The sequence below is a fragment of the Aspergillus affinis genome (genome assembly GCF_023601865.1).
Source record: "Aspergillus affinis strain CMG 70 chromosome Unknown NODE_1_length_919884_cov_86_970707, whole genome shotgun sequence".
NCBI classification, from domain to species: domain Eukaryota; kingdom Fungi; phylum Ascomycota; class Eurotiomycetes; order Eurotiales; family Aspergillaceae; genus Aspergillus; species Aspergillus affinis.
The window spans coordinates 733,674-758,549 of record NW_026515782.1 but is presented as its reverse complement, the minus strand read 5'-3'; the positions used below and the strand labels follow the sequence as shown (position 1 = coordinate 758,549).

Sequence of the window (24,876 nt, the reverse complement as noted above, 5' to 3'; positions counted from 1 at the left end):
AACACAGCCCTATTCTTGTGGGTGCATGAGTTCGTTCTGCTGCATCGTTGCCCTCGACCGAGCAGCTCCTGCCTGCATGAGCTGTAGACAGTCAAAGCAACATTGGATACCTGGGTGTGTGACGGTTCGCATTTGTGTTTCCTAACTAGGCAAGATACATGGATGAGCTTAAATCTTATTGGGGCTTATTAGATGTGGTCGCACAACGTCTCTGTATTTATACTTCCAGGGAACCTTGCGGTGTCATTGCACAAGACTTTTCAATCATATTTATGTCATACAAATATAGGTCCTGTCGATTAGTCAGCAATGTTAACTTAGTTACCCTATAACTTTCAGCTGATGCTCTTGATCTCCAATGGAAAGGCCAAAAGAAACTCAAGAATTCTCGTCAGAATATAAGCAAGGAGACAAAGAAAGACCGATTGACTGACTCGCCACCGCGCCTAATCTTTCTCTTTTACTTTCTCATTTCTTTATGATTATTTGCCCCGCTCCTCATACAATTGATCCACTTGAGGCATCCAGCTTCCAGAAAGAGAAGTATACCGACCAAATATGCTTCGTGCCACGTAGTTAACTCTGCCTCGGACCTGCAAGTCCCAGGAAAGTCCCGCTCGCTGCCCACACGAGATATTCACTTCGCACCTTTCATCTTCCATGTGATGTAGGAAAACGGGGATAAAAAGGCACCAAGTCACTCAGTCCAGACTGACTTGCTTAGATTCCTCCCATATCACTATTTCCTCAAATCACTATCTACTATTGTTCTCTCTCATCATGCACCAAATTGACTTCGATGAGCAATCCCTCCACGGTCTTGCCTCAAAGACTGTTATCGTCACCGGTGGAGCAGGCGGCATTGGCTCCGCAACAGCCAGGATCTTCAACGAGCATGGCGCGAATGTAGTCATTGCTGATGTCCCAGCCTCTCAGCCCCTCGCGGAGAAGTTGGTCGCTTCGCTTCCACACCCTTCACGCGCGATGTACGTCCCGGTAGATATCGTCGATTGGGAACAGATGCAGGATCTGTTTAAGTGGGCTGTGAAACGGTTTGGTTCTATCGATACGGTCGTCGCGAATGCCGGGATCATGGAGTCCAAGAGTGTTCTTGAACTAGATGAAATAGATGAGAAGGGGGAGTTGATGGAGTCCAAGGAAGCGTTTGAGGTTATTGATGTTAACGTGAAGGGGACGTTTAATAGTATGTGGCTTCCTCCCCCGCCCTCTCTCTCTTTCTCTCTCTCTCTCATATTCTTGCTAGGATCTCTATACTAATGATTATTGATCTCAGCATTGCGACTGGCTATGCATTACATGAAATCTCTGCCTGGCACTTCCGAGCCCAAATCCATTATCATGGTCTCCTCAATCGCGGGCTACTGTGGCGGAGCCGACCTGACAGCCTATACCACCTCCAAGCACGCGATCATTGGCCTCCTTCGCGATGCACACAAGGCGGCAACGAAGAACAACATCCGTCTCACGGCCATCGCGCCTTCGTTGACCCCTTCGCGTCTGACAGCGGCTTTGTGCGAGCCATGGAAGGAAGCTGGCTATGAGACAAGCACGCCACAGGCAATGGGGGAGGCCATCGCGCAGTGCTCGGTCGATAAATCGATCCTTGGCGGGAGCTGTATTTTGGTATGTTCTACCTAATGTTTCTTCCAAGTTTTCGGTTGTGACTTGACTAATCTGAATGCAGGTTGCTCATAAACTTCGACGCGAGCTGGAGTTGACGAGAGCTGGTCTGATGGGACAATGGATGGGAGATGATGCCTTAGGACTGGTGACAGGGGACTTTGAGTTCGTGATTGGCATCGGGGGATATCCACTTCCTGAGAGGCTGAATCGATTCAGAAACTAGCTCTAGAGTTAGGATCTCAGAATCAATTACTCAGGATTACCTCGCTACCAACTCCCTCGATTTAACTCTCATCGTCTCCAATATACCGAAGGAACCACCCTCGAGTCTAAAATTTCCGATAATTTACTCTGCATTCTTATAAACATCCAACTTCATATGTAAGATCTATCGTAGAGTGAGCTAATACGGGAAAGTCTTCAATTCATTTAAATACTTCGGAAATGTTTTTGCCTACTGGTGGTCTGTTCTCCACCACAAACATCTATCGACCTTACCAACCAGCACTGTCTAACTAAATACCGGGGTATAAGACACCAGGCTTTTGGCCCCTGGCCCCCATTGCTTTTTTGGTCTTGATACCCCTCTGTGGGATACCCTTCTGTGGCCGCACGGATATAAGCACTAATTACCCTTCGCTAAGGAGAGGTGACCCTTTATAGTGCAGCGATCAAACTGGCATGCCCTCCTTTCTCTCGCCTTTTTATATGATTTCAAGTTGAACTCATTATTCTCGTTGACAGAATGGTCTCTACAACCTTCCCCCTTCCTGGCGTCACCCACGGCAAACGCATCCTAGCCAGCGTCATCGAATCCTGCACCCAAGACGGTCCTGACACTAAGCCCTGGATCTCACTGCCTGTCAACAACGATGATCTCTCCGCTGGCTTCCGAGACATCAGTTTTTGGCAGTTGAACAACGCCACAAACCACGCTGCCCGCTGGCTCAGTCAGGCTCTTCCGGCCACGACCGAGCCGTTTCAATGTTTCGCCTACTCTGGGCCCAAGGATCTATGATATCCCATCCTTGCCGTTGCGGCGGCGAAGGTGCAGAAAGTGGTATATCTAGTCTACTTCCTTGGCCTTGGCTTTTGAATATCGTTCAGAAATTAATGTATATGTGCTAGATGGTTCTACTTTTGTCATTGATCGCACCGGAGGCGCACCTACGGTTTCTGGAGAAGAAGAACTGTAAATTGTATTTGAGGCCGGTGGAGATGGCCGCGCCCGTGGATGAAATCCTAAAGACGGTTGAGGATGTGGTAATAATCACGGTTCCTAGTTCTGAGGAGTTCCTGAGAGATGAGGAGGCCGTGCCCGTGGTTTATGGGAAGACATGGGGGGAAGGAAAGGATGATCCGTGGCTGGTGTATCATACTTCCGGCACCACAGGTATGTGTTTTTCGTGCTCTGTTTATTTGGAAACTATATAGCTGACTATGACCAGGGAACCTAAAGGCAGTTACCTATACGCATCGGATGTGTGCCGGTTTCGAAGTCGCGGCCACTCTACCGGATGTTGAGGAAAATTATCTTCATCAATACGCTCAACGCAGATGGTATACACCTTTGCCGTCGATGCATGTACATTCGAAATCTCTACCCTCCGATTCATCATATTGACCAACTGATGGTTCATCGGTACGATGATGAGCCTCGCCATGACCGGCTTCGTGCACATGACATCCGTTTTTGGGCCCCCATCATCTCCGTCTCCCGAGCTGCTGGTCGAAATCTTCCGTCACGGCAAGATCGATGGCGCCCAGTTGCTCCCCTCTCTCATCGACGCACTCTGGCTCTCGCCCAAAGGTCGCCAGGCTCTCTGTCAGCTCAAGTACGTCCACTATGCCGGGGCCCCTCTCTCCCGCAAATCGGAGGACTTCCTGGCCCAGCATACGCACCTGGTCCCTTGCATCGGCAGCACCGAATCAGGCGGCTACTTCACCGTCCTCCACGACAAGAAGGACGCCTAGTACTACCTCGCCTTCCAGAAGCATTCCAGTGCCGAATTCCACCATCGCATAGGCACTCTCCACGAGCTGGTTTTCGTGCGTCGGCCCGAATACGCAATGCAGCAGATCTTCCAGGTCTATCCGGACCGCAACACCTTTGAAACGAATGACCTGTGGATCGAGCACCCGAAGTACAAGGGTCATTGGTCCATCATCGGCTGCACCGACGACTACGTTCCCCTGGCCCACGGCGACGGGCTGCATGCTTCTCTCCTTGAACCGGAAATCATCGCCCATCCCAACGTCAAGGCCGCCCTGATCGGTGGGCATGGGCACCCGGCGCCTGTTCTTCTGGTCGAGTTGAATCCCGGTGCCGAGAATGATCCGGCGTTGGTGGAAAGTCTCCAGTCGTATATTGAGAAGGTCAATGCGCTGTGCCATCACTCCGCGCAGCTCTCTCCGTCGAGATTGATCTTCACCAAGGAAGAGAAGCCGTTTGTTTTGACGATCAAGACGAGCGTGGCACGGTTGCAGACTCTGGCATTGTATGAGACGGAGATTGCTGCTTTGTTTGATTAGATTATAAGATGAATTGGATGATTGACTGTGGTTGTATCGATTGTAGACATAGATCTTATGTGTAACTTATCCCATAGGTCGGAGTCAAATGCAGCATCATCGTCGAGAACCATCTCCAAGGCACAGTGCAGTGCGGAATCCAGCGCGGAAGCGGCTTCAATTTTCGGCAGGAAAAAAGTTTAGATTGGCTTCAAAGGCAATTTTCGTGCCACCGCAGACATTCAACTGCCGACAACCAGCCCCGGGACAAGGGACGATGGCGATTCCCCACACGTTGCAGCAATTAGAGTTAACTCTCTATCCGCAACCTTGGATCTCTCCAATTATTTTCATCCACTCCAAGGAATCTTTGCCCTAAGCCATACAAGTTGCCTTTGGTTCCTTGGGTTCCGGTGGAGCGTACCCAATGGACAGAAGAAAGGTAGGCCTAGTTAGGTGATACAGGTAATCCCATATCTCCTTTCCCCGCATGTTGATCCATCTATATACCCCGTATCAGCGCATCCCCGGGGTATCAAATGCGGAGAAACCCCCAGGTCGTTGCCTGTACCAACTGCCAAGATTGGGTACGCTGGATTAAACTTTCCATAGGTGCGAGAATCGCGAGTCAAAGTGGATACTCACTCAGCTTGGGAGTGGAAGATCTACAGAGGCTATTGAGCTGGTCCCTGGGGTACTACCTATGTTTCTCGTCTACCGTGATTTATCTGAATACCAATTTTGTCCATGTTTCGCTCCCGACAAAAGTGCCGCTGAGAGGCGAGTCGTTTCATCATCATTTCTGGGAGATCTTTGCAGAATTCGGGAATCTGGTCGATATTTTGAGGTCTCCCCGCATTATCTGTCCCTGTGCAGAGAGGCAACAGGGCAAAAATGATGAATCTATATAATCCTCTCGGTCCTCCCCATCAGTGACCCAGCAACCATCGACCTTTTCGAAACTACCGAGCCAGTCAGACAAAATGTCCGCTCCCACAGACTCCCCCGAGAAATATGAATTGAAAAACACCACCACCGACGCCAGCAACAGCGATTCATCGCCTCCCCTGGCCCACGCACAAACAACCCATTCCTCCCACGTTGATTACGGCCACTTTGGGCCCCTCGCGCATGTCAACACCGCAGAGACCACACTGCCCGCCTTCGGCGGTGAATTCCAGCCCGGTCTCTATCGGTCCCCTAAGAACCGCAAGACGGCTAATCCTGCGCCTTTGGGTCTTTGCGCTTTCGCCTTAACCACATTCGTGCTGGGGTGCATCGAGATGAATGTGCGGGATATCACCGAGCCGAATATCATCGTCGGATTGGCATTCTCGTATGGTGGATTGGTTCAGCTTTTAGCTGGCATGTGGTATGTTTCCTGTCCATTCCTCATGACGTGAACACGAGTCAGGGAAGAGAAAATGAGAAATCTAACCGAATAAAAGGGAAATGGCCGTCGGAAACACCTTCGGAGCCACCGTTCTCTCCTCCTACGGCGGATTCTGGATCTCCCTCGCCATCACCTTCACGCCCGGTGGGTTCGGAATCATGGGCGCCCTGGAAAAAGCCGCTAATGGGAAGCCCTCCATGTTCTACGACTCATTTGGCCTAATGTTAATGGTAAGCCTAAACCTCCTCTACCATCTTGTCCTAGCACCTCCCTCTTCTCTAACTAATACGTAACGTAACTAATTCCTCCACTATAGGGCTGGTTCATCTTCACAACCCTCATGCTGTTCTGCACGCTCAAATCCACATTCGCGTTCTTCACGCTCTTCTTCGTCGTCGACATCGCTCTTCTTCTGCTGGCAGTGGGGTATATCCACCGCGGCGCCGACGGCGCACCGAACAAGAACCTGATGAAGTCGGGCGGGTTCTTCGCGCTGCTGGGCTCTTTCTTGGCCTGGTATAATGCCTTTGCGGGTATTGCGGACGACAGTAATAGTTTCTTTATTGTGCCGGTGGTGCATTTCCCGTGGTCGGAGAAGGGGCGGGAGTCGAGGCGCGCGAAGGTAGCTGCTGCTGGACAGGGGGCTTGAAGTTTTTGGTCTGTTGGGTTTTATGCTGGTGGAACTATCTACATACGATGAGTTATGGGACGAATGGGACTGGTACCTATTCTCGGTATTCTAACAAGAAATTGAATCATGTACTTGATTTTCTAGCCAGGGCGAAGGCTTTCTCTTTCCGTTTTTGTGCTCACCCGTCGCCGCTTTTTGCTCACTGGGTAGATCTGAGCACGCCCTGAGTGGCCTGAGGCGATCACTGAGTACGGAGTGAGCGGAAGACTGAGTGCCCTGAGTGAGTAACCTCAATCGATTTCCCCCCTTGCCCGTTTCTCTACTCCTAGTCCACTTTTGCCCGTCACACTCCCAAAAAAACCCAGCATTGTCATCACGAAAATGACGAATAAGGGAAGCTATTATTCATTCCGATGCCTACGGCCGTTTTCCCAGTAGGAAAATGCTGTAGTTACCACGCTGCACCAACCTGGCAAACATTTTCATGGACTTTCTATGTCAAAAGACAGCACAAGCCCAGATGTTCATGGGAGTAGCCCTAGATATCCTAAGAGTCAAGAAATCCTCGGAACGTCAAATAGCGCTAGTCCATTATAGGCATTCTCTGAATTTCGATCCTGAATACCTACCGAGTAGAATAACATGCCAATGTTTCCCCATCAAAACGAATAATGCTGAGGATCAACAATATCAAGTAAAAGAATAAGCTTCGAAAATCATAGCTGGCATGGTAGTCAATGCGTAGTACATGTGTAAGTAGATGTTATACCAAAAGTTCGCACGGATGTGACAACTAACAACCATTGCCAGGATCCCAAGCGAGCTACGGCGTTTGTTGCCTGAACCCTCAGGCAGAAAACGCCTCTGCGGCTGACTAAGCCACGTACAGAAAGCTTCTTCGACTACTGTAATTAGTATTGTTTCTTCCTCACGCTTAGGATTCAACATATTTCTCGCCTACGAGCTTGCTGTAGTTGGAGAATGGCTGTAGCAATGGAAATCAGTGATATGATATCATAGCTTACGCTTGGTGGTACAAAGGAATCGTAGCTCTTAAGAAACCCAGAGTGGCTCTCGGGATCCTTGTTGGTCTCCAGAATCTCGAACGCCTCTGACAGACTCACTGACTGCTTTTTAAACTATGTCGCCGCGGATATGCACTATAAATAAGCTCTTACTACTAAGGGTTGACCCTTTTTAGTGCAGCGGTATTTTTTCCACAAACTAATACCCTGAAATAGAAAGATAATGCCTTGAGACTATTTAAACTCGCAAAGGGCTTCCCTTTCTAGCAACCTCGGTTAGTCACTCTTAAGTGAAAAGTCCTTAATTACTTTCAATTTCTGCATTAATGGTCCGTCGAAAGAAAGTCCTTTTGGGTCGCTTCTGGTACCAGTTCGAGGCCTTTGTTGTGGACGATCCTTGATGTTTGTTGCGCAAGGTAAGTGTAACCAGAGTAGACGCGGTGAATTATTATTTTGCTGACTTTGTCCATTATCACAGAATCTATAAACCGTGACGGGAGAATGATATCCGTGGCTACAATTTGGGAGCTGTCTTATGGATCAATCAGGTTACTTTAACAGAAACCTGTGGCCTCTTATGTCGTCATTACACTAGTTATTTGGTAGATCGCCTGAACTCATGCGCTCAGCGGACTTGTTTTGTCTAACGGCAATATTCAGGCATCTACTATCGCTATTTAGGTTTTCTAAATCTTATATGTACCACTTCACCAGGGCGAACTTTGAGCCTTGGCGAGGCCAATGGTGGCATTTGTGCCTGGATTCGCTTCCTAGACGTTCCCTCGTCCGGCGGCTGCAGAACTTACCTGATGCTTCTGCAGTATTGCATGTGATAACCTCAGGAATGAAGAAATGATCTTTATTGTAGGCTAGTTCCGAAACCCTAAATTGAGGAAAGAAGAAGAAAACAGCGATTTACTGCTGTGGCAGATTTCTGTGGGTCTACTGAGAAGCGCTGATTCAGCCATTTTATATGATCATGCTCGAAATGAATGAAAGTCTTAATTCTTCTAACTACACGATAAAGAAGCCGATATTTATGCAATCTCAGGGGCTTCAGGATCGTCATAAAACGAGCGGAATTGCATGATCTGTATCGTCATAAAGCATACGGTTCATATTGATCTGTTGCATAATCGGTCCGGTCAAGCAAGGCGATGATATGAACCGTATAGTCATCTTTCGCGGCCACACGAACATTCAAATCAGCTGAATCTTATGAGCCATAGAAACCATTCCTGCCATGTACTATGATAAACTCCAGGGAGTCGTGATCGAATTTTCTGATCTACAAAGTAGATAATAGGTGAGTTCCACAAAATACAATGCTTATACAACAATCAATTCGTTTCTGCAGGTAATTTTGTGTGAATCTTTATTCTTCCTTCTAATCCGTTCAATCGCTGTGGTCGAAATCCTCCAGCACACATCGAGTTCCGCGTGTAGATGTTTTTATACCCTTTTCGGACAAAGAGTATAAACTAACAGAGTTCTTTAGCCTCTTGAGTTCGAGAACTCCTCTCCTATGGCTCTTCACCCAAAATCAGCTTCCTCAATATCTCCCTATCCGGATCCTGCTGCACCATTCCCCGAAAGAAACCATTCCCTTGCAGCAGTAAATCCCGAGGACTGCCGGACTCAACAATGCACCCGTTATCGAGTACAAGCATTTGGTCGACATCGGCGATCGTTTTCAGTCGATGTGCGATCACCAGCAACGTTGTTTTGCGCTGAATCAACGCCGACCGAAGACTCCGCTGGATGAGATTGTCGGTCTCTTGATCCACCGATGCCGTCGCTTCATCTAGAATTAGGATCTTGGGTTGGCGGACGATGGCTCGCGCGAGACATAGAATCTGGCGTTGGCCGTGGGAAAGGTTCTCGCCGCAGTCAATGACGGATTGGTCGAGGACACTGGGCTCGGATCGAGGTTGAGAGCCGTTGGTTGCTGGCGTGGAGAGTGAATGATCGGATCCAGGCGACAGGATTTCTGGTGGTTCAGAATTGTCGGGGTTTGTCTTTTGCCAACCAACTACTTGAAGAGCAGCTAGGAGAACATGATCCTCGAACTGATGGAACGGATCGAGGTTGGTACGTACGGTACCGCTAAACAGAACAGGATGCTGTGAAATAATGCCGAGCCGACTGCGTAGCTGAAATAGTGGTACCTTGGAAATGGCAACGCCGTCGACCAAGATGGACCCATGTGTTGCTTCAAGGAAGCGAAAGAGCGCGAGGACCAGGGAGGACTTTCCAGCGCCTGTGCGACCAACGACACCCACCTTCTTCCCTGGCAATGCTGTAAAACTGACACTGTGTAGAACAGGCGGCAGATGTGGACCATGAGTGACAGCAAGGTTCGAGACCTCTAAGGTCCCCTGCTGCGGCCACGAATCGGATATCGTCGGTTGATCTTCCGCGGCCGTGATCTCTTCCCCGGGGACGACGCAGTATGCATGAATACGCGCCATGCTATTGAGTCCCTGCTCCAAGTTCACGTAGCGACGAATGCTAAGCGCCATTGTCAGGGAGACCTCGATCGTGAACGTGATGGCAAAGCCTGCCATGGATGGGCTAATTCCCGGAGCGTAGACCACCATGGCTGCAGATAAGGCAGCGAAGGCAGCCCCAACGAGATTGATCCGAAAGCTTAACCAGCGATTCAAAAGCCAAAGGTGCCAGAACGCCCTGGCATGGCGAGCAATCTTCTCGCGGAAATGCCGGGTGGCGACATCAGCTTGTCCAAATGCTCGGACCGTCGAGAGGCCACTGAGGATAGTGTCTGTATGCTCCAATGGGGGAGCCTTGGCCATGTTCTCGAGGCTTTTCAGCTGCCGAGATGCGGTGATAAACCGACGTGCGCACCAGAAAAAAATCACCAGCAGCACACTGGAGATTACGAGGAGGTATGGGTTGACGATGGCGCCAGCGACAATGGCCATTGTTACGTCCATCGTGTACTCGAGCGTTGCCCTGAGGTCGTCCCCGATGCGCACGTCCAGGACGTTGATGTCCACTGAAAACCGGCCTAGGATGTCTCCCAACGAGACCATGTCGTGCCATTGCAATGGTGCCAGCAGCACGGCCGATAACATCTTGTGGAAGAGCCGTTGCGAAGCTCTCAGGGCGGCTGACAAGGCAAAATAAGTCCGACATGCGCCCATCAGACATGCCATCGCGGAAAGAATCAGATACCCAACGAGGTAATATCCGACTGGATCTGTGCGAGTGAATTTCGTAAGACTAGGTTCCTGCTGGTCATTGTAACTATCGGTCCAAGTGTGGATCCACCAGGACTGTCGATGTTAGCAAAAGGTTCAAACATGCTTCATCTCATGGCAAATCGGCAGGCACTTACACGAGAGAGCATGAGACCTCCATAGGCTAAGAAAGCCACTCCCAAGACCAGCCATTGGATTACGTTGGCCCCTTCTTTGAAGAATACTGACGCAACAGCAGACGACTGCTGCGATGCCTTGGGTGTCTTCGTGCCAGGTTTTCTGGCCAAACCTGGTGTTCTCGAGGTTTCCATATCTGTAGGTACGTGATTGAGCTCCCCGTTCTGGAAGGTCCTTGCGCTAACCTGGCCAAAATTAGGGTTTACAGAATCCCCCGGGAAGACGTCCAACGGGACACGCGCGTTCGTCGTCGCTGTCATGACGGTTCCTTGGTCTAGATGAACCACATACTCGGCGTGCGGACGGCACAGCTCGACGTGATGTGTTACTAGGATGCAAGTGCGACCCTGTAACAGCTCGCTGCAGATGACGTGCTGGTAGACATGTTCACGAGTGTGGACATCCAAAGCGCTGAAAATGTCATCCAGGAGCAGTGTCTTTGCGCGTGAGTAGATTGCGCGTGCAAGACACACTCTCCATCGCTGTCCGCCGCTCAGATTGGCCCCTTTGCCGGTGATCTTCGTATGATCGTTCTCCGGAAAGCTGGCGAAGTCATGGTGCAGGGCACAAGCGAATACCACCTGCGCGTACCGCTCGTGGTTCATCGGAAGACCTAGCAGAATATTGTCGCGCACACTGGTGTTCTGGAGCCATGGCGACTGGGAGACAAAAGCCACGGCTGATTCGGTCAACCAGTCCGTCGCATTGGGGCATTGAGTAATGGGCTCGAATGGATCTGCAACTGGCGCAGAGATCTGGCCCTGAAGTATGTCGGTCTCACCGAGGATTGCTGCCAGGAGAAGGCTTTTTCCGGACCCTGTTAGGCCAGTCACTATACTCAAAGCCTCGGAGGGGAATTGCAAGTTGAGTCCCTGGAGAGTACCAGGGCCGCTGCGACAGCCGGGCCAGGCGGTTGTAACGTTGTCGAAAATAATTTCTCTCGACAGACGAATGGTGACATTAAGCTCAGGCTGGGATAAATAGGACTGAATCCTCCGCATGCTGACCTGGGCATTGAGAAGGAACGACAGCAGGTCTGGGAGCGTCGACGTGGATACCTCGATTGCAGCCAACACCGAAACAGAAGTGAAGGCTGTAGCCGCAGACAGATGGCCGGAGAGCAGTACGAAAACAGAAAGGCATGTGGCGGACAGCACTATGGGGTTTATCAGGGCCAACGAGGCGAACAGAATTTGCCAAAAGCAGATAGCCCATTGAGCTCGCATCTCGGTATCACGCAGCTCATTGACCTTCTTGGCCCAGCGGCCTTCTTGAGCCGCGAACTTAATTTCCTTGATGCCCTGGAGCATTTCCTGTATAACTCGCAGTCGATTGTCGCGGTGCTGCATCAAAATTCTCTGGCGGCGCGAATAGCGTCTACCTGCAATAGTGTTCCCAATCATGAGTAGACTCAGCATGACGATTCCGGCTAGAACGCTGCGCCAGCTGAGCAGCAGAATCAGAAACACCAGCGCGATGGTGATCTTGAGTGGGGACTCATAAATTAGGAAAGAGAAGCAGAGAAAGTCGGCCACATTTTTGACATCCACTGCCAGTAGGTTCACCGGATTATGGGTATTGGGTGTGCCCTCGCTGTTGTCTGGTGGCGCGACACACGGAAGGCGAACGGCCTTGTCGAAAATCGATAGTGACAACTGCTGCTGCCCTCTGCTTGCGAGGAGATTGTAGGAGATCCAGTATTTGCATGTCTCGAATGTTGCTGATATCAGGACAGACAGCCCAAGCCCGACGACGGGCACCCACAACGGCTCGACTGCAGCACTCTTGGGCATCTCCAGTAAGATGAGGATCCGCCACAGTGCAAACTGCGGCGCAAACGAAAGAAACGAGAGTATTACTGTCAGGGTGATTTGGGTGGCGATCACAACCAAATTGGAGGATATCATTGTCCGCCATAATCCTCTGCTGCTGCCATCCTTGCGAGGCCGAAGATTTCTTTCCCAAATATTGTATACGGTTTCTCCTCGGCTGCGGTGGTCCAACTCAGGCAGATCATCGACCTCTAGTCTCGATCGCTCTGTTTTCTGGAGCACGTTCTCCACCCAGGAAAAGCTAATCCAGCCGAGAAGGCTTGTGGTGAATTGTCGATCCACGAGGATCCCGTTGTGAAAGACATCTGGACGGCGGGGTATCGAAAGGCAGGATATAAGCACTGCCACTTTAATAATTCCTTCGGTTCCAGCCAATGCAATGAATATAGAGTTCGAACCAATGAAAGAAATGGTAGCGTACATCCGCGCCATGTAAACCAGCAGTTTGATCACCATACTCAATCCCGCCCTCCACGACAAGGAAAAGCACGCCGTCGCCGAAGGGCACAGTGCGAGGGCCGAGAATTGCAGAAGCAAGAGGACCTATGTTTGAGAGGCGTCAATTCATGGTCAGCTAAGAGTTAGTTCTCGGACCAACTAGGGGATCCTACCCAAATTGCGACTTCACTCCAGCATCCGATGATCGCGAAAGTCGGCAAATGGCCGATTGCCAGGCCACTTTGCACTGCTGATAGACCCGTGGCGACGAAGACAGCAGCGAACATTGCCAGACGAAGAACGCGCTTTGCGGCAGTTTTACTCAACTCCCCACCTTCTCCATCGCGATCCATATAGACATGGGCGAGTGGTTCATCACCGACTTTCCACCGCGCAACCCACCTGCGCAATTTGTATCCAGCATACTGGCTTAGAAGCAGCACTAGAACCAGTCCTGTACTTCCGGAAATCAACAAAAACTGGTTGTCGCTTGGTCTATAATCGCTGGGTGTGGTAGTCCTGGCTAACTCTTCTGATGCATCAAGTGCTATGTTTCTGTCGCCGTTTAGCCCTTGAACGACGAGCTCATGCATGGAGCCTGGAGGAGGAGGATATCGCTCCTTGATGGCTTCTAACTGTGCTCCGACATGTCTACCCCACATCCTGACACTGTATTGAGGATTATCAACTGGTTGTTGGGGTATACTAAGTATGTTGCAATATTTACCGGTACCTTTGATGTGTATCAGGGCCCCGACATAAGAAGGCGCTCTTTTCCCTTTGACGGAGCTCACCGAACTTCTGTACCCACCCCAACTCGAAAACCCGAGCATGTTGGCACTTGTGCGTGCACTGAAGGCGATCCTTGTTCAGCTGTCTCGGTCGTCTAGCAGGGCGAGTGTGGCGCTAAGGCTGTACGGGCCTAAGCAGCCACTTGCATCGGTAGCGCGTCCTGTCTCCACGATGTCAATGGCGCAATTACCCCTGTCAAGCTATGGACTTCTTTTAATCTAAAGATTCTACATAACATGGGTGCGGGGCCAGATGAATTCAAAGGATCTGATGGATCCGCATCCTGCACACGGCATGCCCGATCTCTCGCGCTAATCCATCAGCTGTTTCAGCTCATATGAACACTCCTGTCTATGGGTTCAGGCTAATGCTCGATTGGGTGGCAACAGAGGTGCAGCTGAAAATTCTGCAGCACAGCACGAGAATCTCGTGTTGGGGCAATTTTGTCCAATGTCGTACATCGGGAACAAATTTCGACTTGACGCTCTAGATACAAGCTAAGAGAGTGGGTATATACAAATAAATGCACGTATCATGCGAAGATAAGATGCGGTGCTCTTTTTCCAAAAGGTTTTGCTTTTTCCTACCTAACCTAACGACCCTTCTGTGTCTATCTGCATCACTTTCTTTCTGAATACTCAATACAACATGGAGGCTCCCTTTCTTACGCGACTTCAGCAAGTCCATCTGGGAATTTCCCCAACGGGCCTGACGACTGTTTCCTCTCACGAAGGAACGCCCGATCTCTACGAGAAAGAGAACGATGCGTTGCAAGCCCGTCTTCTCAGATTATGCTCCTCGCATCTTTGGCCTCATGACTCTCACGATGCTGCTTGCCCACGGCCGATCCTTTGGGCCCCTCAGCATCAGGAACAACTCGCTACCCTTCACACGGCATTAGCGACGGCCCTTACCGATGTTGTGGAGCGTTGGTGGGTGGACTCGGAGGCTAAATTTCCGGCTCGGATGCCTCTTGAGAAAGCCGAGGAAGACATGCTGCGGGTTGGTATCTTTTATTTGCACGGCGCATTTGGTGTCGCTGACATGTCCGCATAGTGGCTCGATACTCAGAATATCCCGTATCGCAACCGTCTGGGCTCCTGGAGACCGGACTTTCTCGTCGAGGAAGACTCTGCCAGCCCAGAAGGTGTCGAGAACTTTCGCATCACGGAGATCAACGCGCGCTTTTCGTTCAATGGAACCATGCATGTATTGCACGGACAAGCTGCCCTGGAATCTCTTGGGGCTGGCGAGAATGGGATCACTCATGCGACGGACACGAAAAAGGTGATCTCTACTTCTCATGATCGGAATGGTCAGTTCATGAACTTTCCTGTGTGCTAATCAATGCTTTCGCGACGTGGTAGATTGTCGAAGGACTTTTAAGCCTTTTTGACCCAGAACGTCCAATGCATCTCCTCAAAGGGACCGAGCCGGGCATGGATATTCACATGTTCATTGATTTTCTCGGCCGACATTTGGGTATAAAACCCCGGCTCATTACCCCCGATGATCTACGTCTAGTGCACAGCCCAGAGGGTCAGAATGGCTACAAGCTGTGCTGCCTGGTCCAGAGTGAGGATATAGATGTTTTCCCGTTCGCTCCTCGCTTGCATACCAGTGACGGGAAGCTTGTTGAAGAAATTCAACAGGTTGGGCTCGAGCTTCACCAGCGCGAGCTTTTCGCCATGGAGCCAGAAATGCTCCGTCAGGTCATCACCCGCTGTTTCAACGATATGCGCACTGTTCTTCTTGTCCACGACAAGCGTATGCTGGGTATCCTGAAACAGGAGATCCCGTCCTTGGTGGCTCGGAATGTGCTCACTCCGACACATGGGGAAGCACTCACCAAAGGCATTGCAGATACGATTCTGCCGGGGTCCCCCGAGATGCAGCGTTTGATTCAAGCCTGCCAGGAAGATGGCGAGCAGCGAAAGCAGTATTTACTCAAGCCGGTTCGCGGAGGCAAAGGTGCTGGCATTCTCTTTGGCGACCAGCTCGATGCCGAAGGATGGCAGTGCATCCTAGAGCGTCTCCGGGACGCAACCTTGCACAAGAACTGCACAAACTATGTAGTTCAGCGGTACGTTCCTCCAGCCTTGTACGACCTCATTATTTCAGCATCAGGGGAGCGTCACCGAATGCCCCTTGTTGGGACGTACCACGCGGCCAGTGGTCAGCTGCTGGGCTTAGGAATCTGGCGAACCAGCTCTAATCGCATTTGCGCAGTCAGCAACGGAGGGTCTTGGATTTGTTCTGTCATGGCGCCATAGCCTTCGCTTTCTACTTTCATGATGCGATTTTTCAATGTATTCGGTTATTCTCGGATGTTATCAGACTTGACTGAAATGGAAACATTTACCATATAATGAACTTATTCTATTAAGAATCTGAAGTACCTATATCATTGAAAGTTCCTTGAAGTGAAAAGTCATGTACTGCGTATATTCCTTCCGTCCATCAATTCTATGGGATATTTCCTCCATTATCCAGAAATTGTAATTCACTATATTCCCCATAAAGAAGGTCTCACAAGATGTCATGTCCTTTGGTCAGAGGCTGAATCATTTGCCTCCCAGGTTCAAATTGGAGTAGGGACCTCGGGGAGTTGTCCTGGCCGATCACTTACCCTCATGGTTCGCCCAGCGACCTAGGTGCTCCGCTGATTCTGAGTGGCAAGATTTAATCAATCAAACGGTGGGGGCTGATAAATTCAATATGCGATCTATCGCCACCTTCACGTCCTAGCTCTTCGGTAACTCAGCTTGGCTGCGTGGTATTAATTGCGCGGAGAGCCCGTGTGGTTACAATGCCTGCATGGTATCCAATAAAGATCCTTTGTCTTCAAATACCTCAGCTAGCCCTGAGACGTCACATATGGCGCCCTTAATGTTGGTGTGCTGCGCTGCTCTTAGTCTCTTTTAATATATTCAGCCGGACAATTGGGAATTGCAGTTGCATCAGACCCTTGTAGCCAGAAGGCGACTGAGCCCGTGTACGGAGTCTATCGTCAGTCTTGCGATTTTGAGCCATGTAGATGTCCCTCACTGGATTCCAACTCGCGCTAAGGGAAGGGCTCACGAAGTGGTATAAAGCCTCCAAGAAAGATGGCTGTACAGAATTCCTTCGAATGATTACATCTGTTTTCATTTCGCTCTTGTGCTCTCCATACGTCTCCTTTGTTTAGATACCCAGACTATTTTGCCGGGGAGTGCACAAGATGATCGCATCAATTGGAAATCATATGTCCCTTGCACCATTGCAGTACATATCATGCACCCAGAGGTTAGCCCTATCCCGACTTTCAGGTGGAAAGGCATTTCTATCTCCTCGCCTGACTCTCAATGCATCCCGCGGATTGGCGTCAGCCGGTGCAGCAATCACACCGCAAGATACTGTCTTGCATCCCTCTCTCACTGTGCCTCATCTTGTTGCTCGGGATGTGAGTTATGCCAGCCACCGTCAACATGTACAAACAGTGCGAGACCGTCTAGAACAAGACGGGATTCTCAAGATCAGCCTCGACTTCACCGACGACAACAGCCACTACCTAGAGCGCCTGGTTGTCAATCTCCACGAAAGACATGGATACGGGCTTCCTATTTCGCACAGTGCGTCGAAGGGCTGGTTCTGGGATGTGCGGCCTAGTCGCAGCAGCTTCCAGACTGAAAACCACCAGGCGCGATCCGAAACCATGGAGAACTTCCCTTGGCATACCGACTGCAGCTACGAGGATTGTCCGCCTCGCTTCTTTGCCTTGCATGTCCTTCACGCCGATCACTGCGGTGGAGGCACGCTGTCGGTCATGAACGTCCACCGGCTCACACAGCTGCTCTCCGACTCCACTAGGGATGTCTTGAGCCGACCGGAGTATCGGATCCATATTCCTCCCGAGTTCATCAAATCACCAGAACAGCGTCACATCGTGGGTAACGTTATGGCGACAGACTCGGACTCTCGTTGGTCTCCAATTATCCGCTACCGGGGCGAGATCATCGAGCCTCTCAGCGATCGCGCAGCAAGGGCCCTCGACGAGCTGAAAGAGCTGTTTGGCCAGCCCGACGACGCCCATGCTGAGTCAACCGTGCATCTGACACCAAGCGACCTCCCACGGAATTCGATCATTTTACTGGACAATCGCCGGTGGTTGCATGCGCGGAATACTGTCAAGGATCCCCGGCGGCACCTACGCCGAGTGCGGTGGGATCCAGTGCCTTTTCCGCACGTTGCGGGGAGAAATGTATGATTGGTGTTTTCTCTGGTATTTATTATTGCAGTAGTGTATGCAGCCTTTGCGCCAGTTTCTCCCGTGCGTTGGTTTGGTGCATTTCAGGGCGGGAATCGTCTGTGGTACTGTTTACCCATAGCCTAGCTAGTTAAGTGGCAATACGAAGTGCATCTCCATTGTCACTTTTGCCCTGCATATTGCGAATTATCTGATTCTATTATGCAGTCATTCGTAATAGCCTGAGGGGCATCGGTCCGTGTTTAAATTACTATCCCCTTTAGAATCATTTTAATTACGGTTGGCTTCAGAATATATTGAACATGGCTTGTCCACACTGCAATTCGGAAGATTCGGAGTACGCAGACCAAATGTAGTTAGTTAATAAATTAATTACCTTATGACATAGTCCATTGCCTCTCAACCCTTTTCACGCACGCCGGAAAGATACATTGCATGGCACAGTACAGTGTGAAGTCTGCATAAAACACTACCTCCCATGTTCTCGGGTTGTCGTCAACTATTGCTCGCCGACTTTGATCAACACTTCGATCTACAGCTGGGTCTGTGAATGCAACCTTCTTCTGGGATTATTCCGAAGCTCATAGCATTCTGACTGCTGACTGGTGGAAGTCCCACTCCTGGAATAAAACTCTACGGCCCGCCCCTCTCCCACTGTACCTAATTCTGTTAGTATGATCCACCTTTTATATTAAGGTGCTGCCACCGGCGCAATTTTTGAGATCTCGACCGAACCGGGCACTCGTTAGGGAGGGTTGATCTTTTTTAGCGCAGTGAGAAATGCAATACTACATCGTACCAACAAAATCCCGATCGATTGCTCCGTCATTCTGGCTTAATCACGATGCAGTTTGTCCTGCTGAGACTTAATCACAGGCCCTATAGCTCTTTAATGCTCAATATCCAGTGGACCAGCGGAGTGGTCCTGGTAGGCTGGAGCATCCATGACGCATGACTTTTCTCTAACTATCGTTCCGGTGGAATCTCCGAGCTGAACTCTGAAAAAGCAAACCAAAGCTCACCTACTGCGCACTAGTAAACCCCGCGAGTTTGCTGCATGCATTATTGATTACATACTTACGCCGTATATATTGCTTTTTTTTTTATTCGCAAGCCCTTTTGGGCTGGGCAACATGTGCGGAGTACTCAGCGTGGCAATATGCCAGACAGGTCCCACTGGTTGTAAATTCACTCTTTCTGTCCTTCAGGTATGCGTGTCTTGTTTCCCAACCTTCTGCCTCTTTTTTCCTGCCTAGCAATCGATACCTTTCCCCTACCCAATGCCTCCTCAACAGTATTCGTTGGCCGATGTTCTGTCCATCGCACAGATTCATCCTTTCTACCGGGCGGATATCCAGTACCCTCCTGATGCGGATGCCATCCACCATGTGCTCTCATCTGCGACAAAGCCGCAGGGCTCTGATATCCTGATCCAGCCGCTTTTAGAGAAGAAGTCTATGTAAGCTTCCTAGATCTATTCACGTCAATCCTGACTGCTCATCTATCACAGCTACCAGGCCGTGGAACGACTTGTCCAAGATACCAGTCTCGAGAACACGTACCGTCGGAGCTCCTATCTCAGTATAACCGGTGGTGGAAGTGGAGGGCAGCCAATGCTGTTTGCGGTCGATGTACATGAGAATCGTCAACAACGTCTGGAAATGGGACGCTTTCTGCGTCTTTGTCGAATCGTTGAACCGGAAGACTGGGTGATGTCTACTCACGCGTCTGGTGGATTCTATCGATCCCTGGATCTCATGACAGAGGTTATAGAGAACGCCGGGGCGACAGTCCTCAGCGCAGGGAATTATATGTCTCAGCAAGACTTGATTCAAGCTCTGATCCACTTTCACGTTACCGTCTTAACAGGGGATGGCAGCCAGGTGGTGCAGCTTGTCCATAGCATCTCCAACTTGCCTCCTGACGAACGCGGTCGCCTCGCCCTCCGTAAGATTATTTATACCTCGGAGCCTCTCACCAGGCCCCAACGCACGCTCATACATAACACTCTCCCGCATGCTACCATTTACTCTGTCCTGGGAAGCGCGGAGGCCGGACCCTGGGCTATTGGTAATCCTGATCTCACCGGTCACGACGAAGATGGCACTGAAGCGAGCTTTATCTTTGACACTCGCAATATGCACATTGAGATCCTGCCCCTGTCGCTTATGGATAACCCGTCACCATCCCAGCTCCCGGTTCCTCTGCCCTTGGGGACGCCAGGGATCATCGTGCAGACGTCTCTGCAGCGACTACGCAACCCTCTCGTCCGGTACATCACCGGCGACGTTGGATCGCTCGAGCCTCTCCCAGACTTGACCGCGAGCTTCATCCCGGACACAGAGCGGCAACATCTCCGGATGCTGCGCATGCGCGGACGCGACCGTCGGTTCAGTTTCAAATGGTACGGCGTGTACATCGAGTTCGAGAATCTGCGCAAGTTCATGCAGACGGCCGAGTTTGCCATTGTTCAGTGGCAGGTTATTCTAGATCGATTGCCCGAGAGTCCCCAGACCACTCTCGAGGTGCGTCTTCTGACAGCGCCGCCTGAGGACCAAAAGGTTGTACACGAGGAGAAGCTATCCAAGGCTGTGGGTGATTTCTTCTTGGCCTTGCCGGAGAACAAACACCTTTATCGGCTTGTATTTGTGGATAGACTGGGTGATTTTGAACGAAGTAGTACGGCTGGGAAGGTCATTAATTTTGTAGATCGGGTTCATCATAAGGATGCCGTAGATATGTTGAATGGTCAACGATAGCCTGTTGCAACAAGGAGACGTGGGATTGTAAGTCAGCTCGTCAGTGTAAAAGGCAATGCATGGGTTTGTTGCTATACCCACAGTGGAATGAATCTTTTATCATTCTTATTTTACTCTGCCCTTTTCCACTTATCAATTACAATCCTACTTTCCAAATGTTTCCGGTTTTTTTTATTGTTGAATATTGATTTCTCCTAGAGACTTAGTGAATCTTTCTGCTACCTATCTGTAGGTCTACCCACCGCCTTCGTCTATGGGTAGCCCACAGCGATTTTGAAAATAATCAATTCTTTATCTTTTTGAAGCTATTCCCAACCACCCAAAATGCCTAAATAGACCGGAAATCGCGCGGCAATTCGAAGTTCCATACCGTACGCTCCACGCGAGACTTCAAAATCAACACCACGCGCGTCCCCGTCCCAAAATCGCAAGTAAGGTCCTTACCAATTATCAAGAGGATGCTTTAACGCAGGGGATATCCCATATAGACGATTTCTATCTTCCCGTCACCCCCCAGATAATAGAGGATTGAGCGAATCTCACGCTGGCGCGTACAGGCTTGGAAAAACGTGTCGATAAGAAGTGGGCGTATTGCTTTATAAAAAGGCTTCCTCCACAGCTCAAAATGATCCTAAAGAGACAGAAAACTAAAGATTAGAAGCGGCTGGATGCTGAAGACGTTGGAGGCCTAGAATTTTGGTATAATTAGTTCGCGAATGTGGTCAAGGATTTCCCTGCTCGTCTCATCTATAATTTTGATGAATGCGGACTCTAACCTGGTCAATGCAGGCAGCGAAAGATAGTCAGTAAGAGGAAATAATGTAGTTATCTTCCTCATTCAGAGCATTCAGAAAATAATACTACAATAGAGTGTATTGCTGCAGATGGATGGATTATGCAGCCGCTTTTCATCTTCAAAGGTGAGAGATTTATGGAGTCTTGGTATGATCATCCCAATCTTCCAAACTTTATGACTGCTGTCTCTCGGGCTATATAAACGATGAATTGTCTGTTGAATGGCTTCAGAGTTTCCATGAACCTACCAAAGATTGTACGCAAGCAGGAGAAAAACGAATTCTTATCTTTGACGGCCACCAGGGCCATAAAACGGCTGAATTCCTGCAACTCTGCGAGCAATATGATATCATTCCTTTCTGTTTTAGACCTTATAGAACTCATCTCTGCCAGCCTCTCAATAGAAAACCCTTTCTCGTTTATAAACAGCGATTTCGCACACATTATAATTTTATTTCGCAGTGGGGTGGTATTCCCGCAGGCAAGACCGATTTCTTATACGATATTGTTGAAGTACGCAATAAAACCTTCAATCAACGGATCATCCGCAATTATTTCAAAGAACGTAGGATATAACCTCCCGATGGCTCTTCGATTGTTCAAAAACGACATGATTCATTGCCTGAAACCCCTGAGATCTCCGCGCCTGACCTCCATGCGTACGGTGAAGCTACTCCGCCTCAGGAGATCCTGTCTTCAAGCATTTAAAACACGCCTCCAAAAAGCGCTCAAGATCCCAAAAAGAACTATAAAAAAAATCGCTAAAATACTTGAGAAAGAGGAGCTTCTCAAGATGGAGCGATGCCTTAATCGCATATTTTATCATCATAGGATCCAGGCAGCAGAGTTGGAGATGATGAGCAATACAGTCAAAAATATGAGAGTTATTCAAACTCCACGAATGCGTAAAACAACTAAGCGAGTAGTCCAGCGTGGTCCAAAGCTTCATAGCACTGGGAGACTCAATTTACAAGATGCAAATCGATCAATTACGATCAGGAGAGATAAAGAGGCGTTAAAGGAGAAGAGACTTGATAAGTAGCTTGAAAAGATGTACGGTAAAACTCCACAACTACAAGAAAAGGTGGCGAGTATTCTGCGGAGTTTGAAAAGCAGAAGAAATTGAGCCTTCAACTAGTGATGGTGCAGGTGTAGGCGTACGAAGTCGGAAAGTAAGCTTTAAAAGAACACGCTCTGGATTTAATGGCTTAAGCCCTGCCCCTGCAACACCGCTGCAGATCTTCGCTGGATTAAATATTTGAGCGCGTGCATCTGGTTATAGCGATTAAAAGTCTTCTTTATCGATATGGTTGTTGCCGGCTTCCATACGCTTTTCAAGAAGCTTTCCGTACGCCATTTCAAGCGGGCCAAATACATCCATTTTAAGCAGTTGAAGAAGCTGCGAAGCATGGGCAGACATGCAGAGGCAGATAATTGCGTGTTGCTTATAGAAATCATCAAATTCAGTAGTTTAATGGCTGCTGTGGCCATTAAGAATAAGCAAATGTTTTGTACCAGTTATATAGCGCTTAGAAAACGGCTTAAAGACATTTTTTAGCTAGAGGAGGCCTATTTCATTAGTTGTCCAGCCGTTCTGACTAGTTGCAATCCACCAGTCGCTATTAAGCTTAGGTTCTTGAAACCAGGCTGCTTGTTGATAGCTTGCTTTCAGTATAATGACTGGTGGTAAATGTACACCTCTTGATCTGATCGTTTCGATAATTGTAACCCATTCGCGATGGCCCTAAATAACTCTGCGCGGTCACTCGCTTCTCTCAACTGCAGTAATTACTTTAGAAATAGAGCAGAGTCCCATTGCAAAGCCAGTCTCATCAAAGTTCCAGACAACATCTTCGTGTATGCTGTGTTCTTGAATAGCTGCTTGTACAATCTCGAACCACGGTTTTATAACCCTTGAATCTTCCTGCTTTGCACGTTAATATGTTATTCGTCTTGTATATCGCGCACGTAACTCGGGATGGCGCTTAACAAATTTATAAGGCCAATTGATTCTGAGAGCTACGGTCAAATCTTGTAATTGATTGCAAAGCAGTACTTGAGCCATTCTACGTAGAAACTCAGGCCGAATTGGAAAACCCCGCTTATCTGCATCTAATAATTGCTTTGAAAGCAATTCTTCTTTAAATTCGGTAAGTTTGTGACCATTGGTGCGTGTTTCTGAACGTAGTTTCCTTCCCTTTAGGCGCGTATGGAGGGTTTTCTCAAGCGCCCGTAGACTTCAGCAGTCTCTAAAATTGATTGAATATTTTGATCCTTACAGGCCTGCATGGCCATCTGAAGGCGAGTCTTATGATAAAGTGGCATTTTATATGATTGGTACGAAGAAATGATGCGTTAAATGATGCTCGAGGTGGTCGTGGTGAAAATCCGCCGCTCGGTAACTACTGAGTGCTCAGAGAGCGGTGATCCGTGATATGAAATACTCACTGAGTAGACCACTGAGCGCCCTCACTAAAGCGGCGGTGTCCCAAAGAGGAAATCTACGGTCGTCCTAGAAAATCAAGGGTCGTGTTAGACCGACACCCCCTACGTTATCCCGACACCCCCACGTGATATACTAGTCCTATTCAGGCTTAGACCCAGCACAAATTTCCTTTTTTAGCTGTATTATAGGGCTCTTATCATAGGGCAAGCTGTATATTCGCCACTAAGTGCGAATGCTGAATATTGACTATATTGTATGTTGCTATCGCTGTCACCGTCATTATTACTGCAATGGCTTCATTAAATGGCTATTTTCAAGGCTACGAGAGCGACGATCCTCCCAACGAGCAGTAGAATGAGCAATTCGAAGAAGAGGAATTGAATGAGCAACTTTATGATCGTATTCCTCTTCCCCCTGGACTACAAACTCAACAATTCGATTCATATGATGAAGTCATTGAAGTCCTCAACGCTCATGGACATAATTATGGCTATGCAGTCAATAAAAAGCGTATTAAAAAGGTCAAATCTGGCTCCCATATAAAGAATGTATGGATTAAATGTGACTGAGGAAATCGATATGACTGTCGCCTTAAAGAAGGCCAACAAAAACGCAAAACTAGCACAATCAAGACGAACTGCCCATTTAAGATCATTACAAGGCTTCAAGACAATGACCTTTGGCGTGTTAAAATTAAAGAATATCGTCATAATCATAATCTATCGCCTGCTACGACTCATGTCGCTATTCGCCGCCAGGAAATAGCTGAAAATTCTGTACAGATTAAAGCTCAACTTCAAATTGGCCTTCCAACACGTCATATTATTGCTTCTCTGCAGCAAATTGGTGCTACTAGCATTATCGATAGAGATATCCATAATCTCCATCACCAGGTACGACAGGAATTTCTAGATGGTAAGACGCCAATTCAGTGCTTACTACTTGCTCTTCCAACAAGCGGGGATT

At 49.0% G+C, this 24,876-nt stretch overlaps 8 protein-coding genes across 8 annotated transcripts; 7 read left to right on the top strand and 1 right to left on the bottom strand.

Moving 5' to 3' along the window:
* Positions 1-780: 780 nt before the first annotated feature.
* KD926_004164 (SDR family NAD(P)-dependent oxidoreductase) lies at positions 781-2,662 on the top strand (the record flags this gene model as incomplete). Its single annotated transcript, XM_053097080.1, has 4 exons — positions 781-1,204; positions 1,295-1,644; positions 1,706-1,806; positions 2,389-2,662. 4 exons carry the CDS (start codon positions 781-783, stop codon positions 2,660-2,662), a joined length of 1,149 nt encoding a protein of 382 aa, XP_052961307.1.
* Positions 2,663-2,772: 110 nt separating this feature from the next.
* KD926_004163 (putative AMP-binding enzyme) lies at positions 2,773-3,618 on the top strand (the record flags this gene model as incomplete). The annotated part of the gene is made up of 3 exons (XM_053097070.1): positions 2,773-3,037; positions 3,093-3,204; positions 3,300-3,618. The coding sequence occupies 3 exons, from the start codon at positions 2,773-2,775 to the stop codon at positions 3,616-3,618; spliced, it is 696 nt and encodes a 231-aa protein (XP_052961306.1).
* Positions 3,619-3,714: 96 nt separating this feature from the next.
* Positions 3,715-4,176, top strand: KD926_004162 (uncharacterized protein; the record flags this gene model as incomplete). Its single annotated transcript, XM_053097059.1, has 1 exon — positions 3,715-4,176. One exon carries the CDS (start codon positions 3,715-3,717, stop codon positions 4,174-4,176), a length of 462 nt encoding a protein of 153 aa, XP_052961305.1.
* Positions 4,177-5,138: 962 nt separating this feature from the next.
* KD926_004161 (acetate uptake transporter family protein) lies at positions 5,139-6,197 on the top strand (the record flags this gene model as incomplete). Its single annotated transcript, XM_053097048.1, has 3 exons — positions 5,139-5,527; positions 5,604-5,778; positions 5,865-6,197. 3 exons carry the CDS (start codon positions 5,139-5,141, stop codon positions 6,195-6,197), a joined length of 897 nt encoding a protein of 298 aa, XP_052961304.1.
* Positions 6,198-8,727: 2,530 nt separating this feature from the next.
* On the bottom strand, positions 8,728-13,534 carry KD926_004160 (uncharacterized protein; the record flags this gene model as incomplete). The annotated part of the gene is made up of 3 exons (XM_053097037.1): positions 8,728-10,500; positions 10,563-12,977; positions 13,046-13,534. 3 exons carry the CDS (start codon positions 13,532-13,534, stop codon positions 8,728-8,730), a joined length of 4,677 nt encoding a protein of 1,558 aa, XP_052961303.1.
* Positions 13,535-14,312: 778 nt separating this feature from the next.
* On the top strand, positions 14,313-15,937 carry KD926_004159 (uncharacterized protein; the record flags this gene model as incomplete). The annotated part of the gene is made up of 3 exons (XM_053097026.1): positions 14,313-14,666; positions 14,721-14,951; positions 15,032-15,937. 3 exons carry the CDS (start codon positions 14,313-14,315, stop codon positions 15,935-15,937), a joined length of 1,491 nt encoding a protein of 496 aa, XP_052961302.1.
* A 971-nt stretch (positions 15,938-16,908) lies between these two features.
* KD926_004158 (uncharacterized protein) lies at positions 16,909-17,910 on the top strand (the record flags this gene model as incomplete). Its single annotated transcript, XM_053097015.1, has 1 exon — positions 16,909-17,910. One exon carries the CDS (start codon positions 16,909-16,911, stop codon positions 17,908-17,910), a length of 1,002 nt encoding a protein of 333 aa, XP_052961301.1.
* Positions 17,911-19,190: 1,280 nt separating this feature from the next.
* Positions 19,191-20,669, top strand: KD926_004157 (uncharacterized protein; the record flags this gene model as incomplete). Its single annotated transcript, XM_053097003.1, has 2 exons — positions 19,191-19,369; positions 19,421-20,669. The coding sequence occupies 2 exons, from the start codon at positions 19,191-19,193 to the stop codon at positions 20,667-20,669; spliced, it is 1,428 nt and encodes a 475-aa protein (XP_052961300.1).
* Between the last annotated feature and the right edge of the window lie 4,207 nt (positions 20,670-24,876).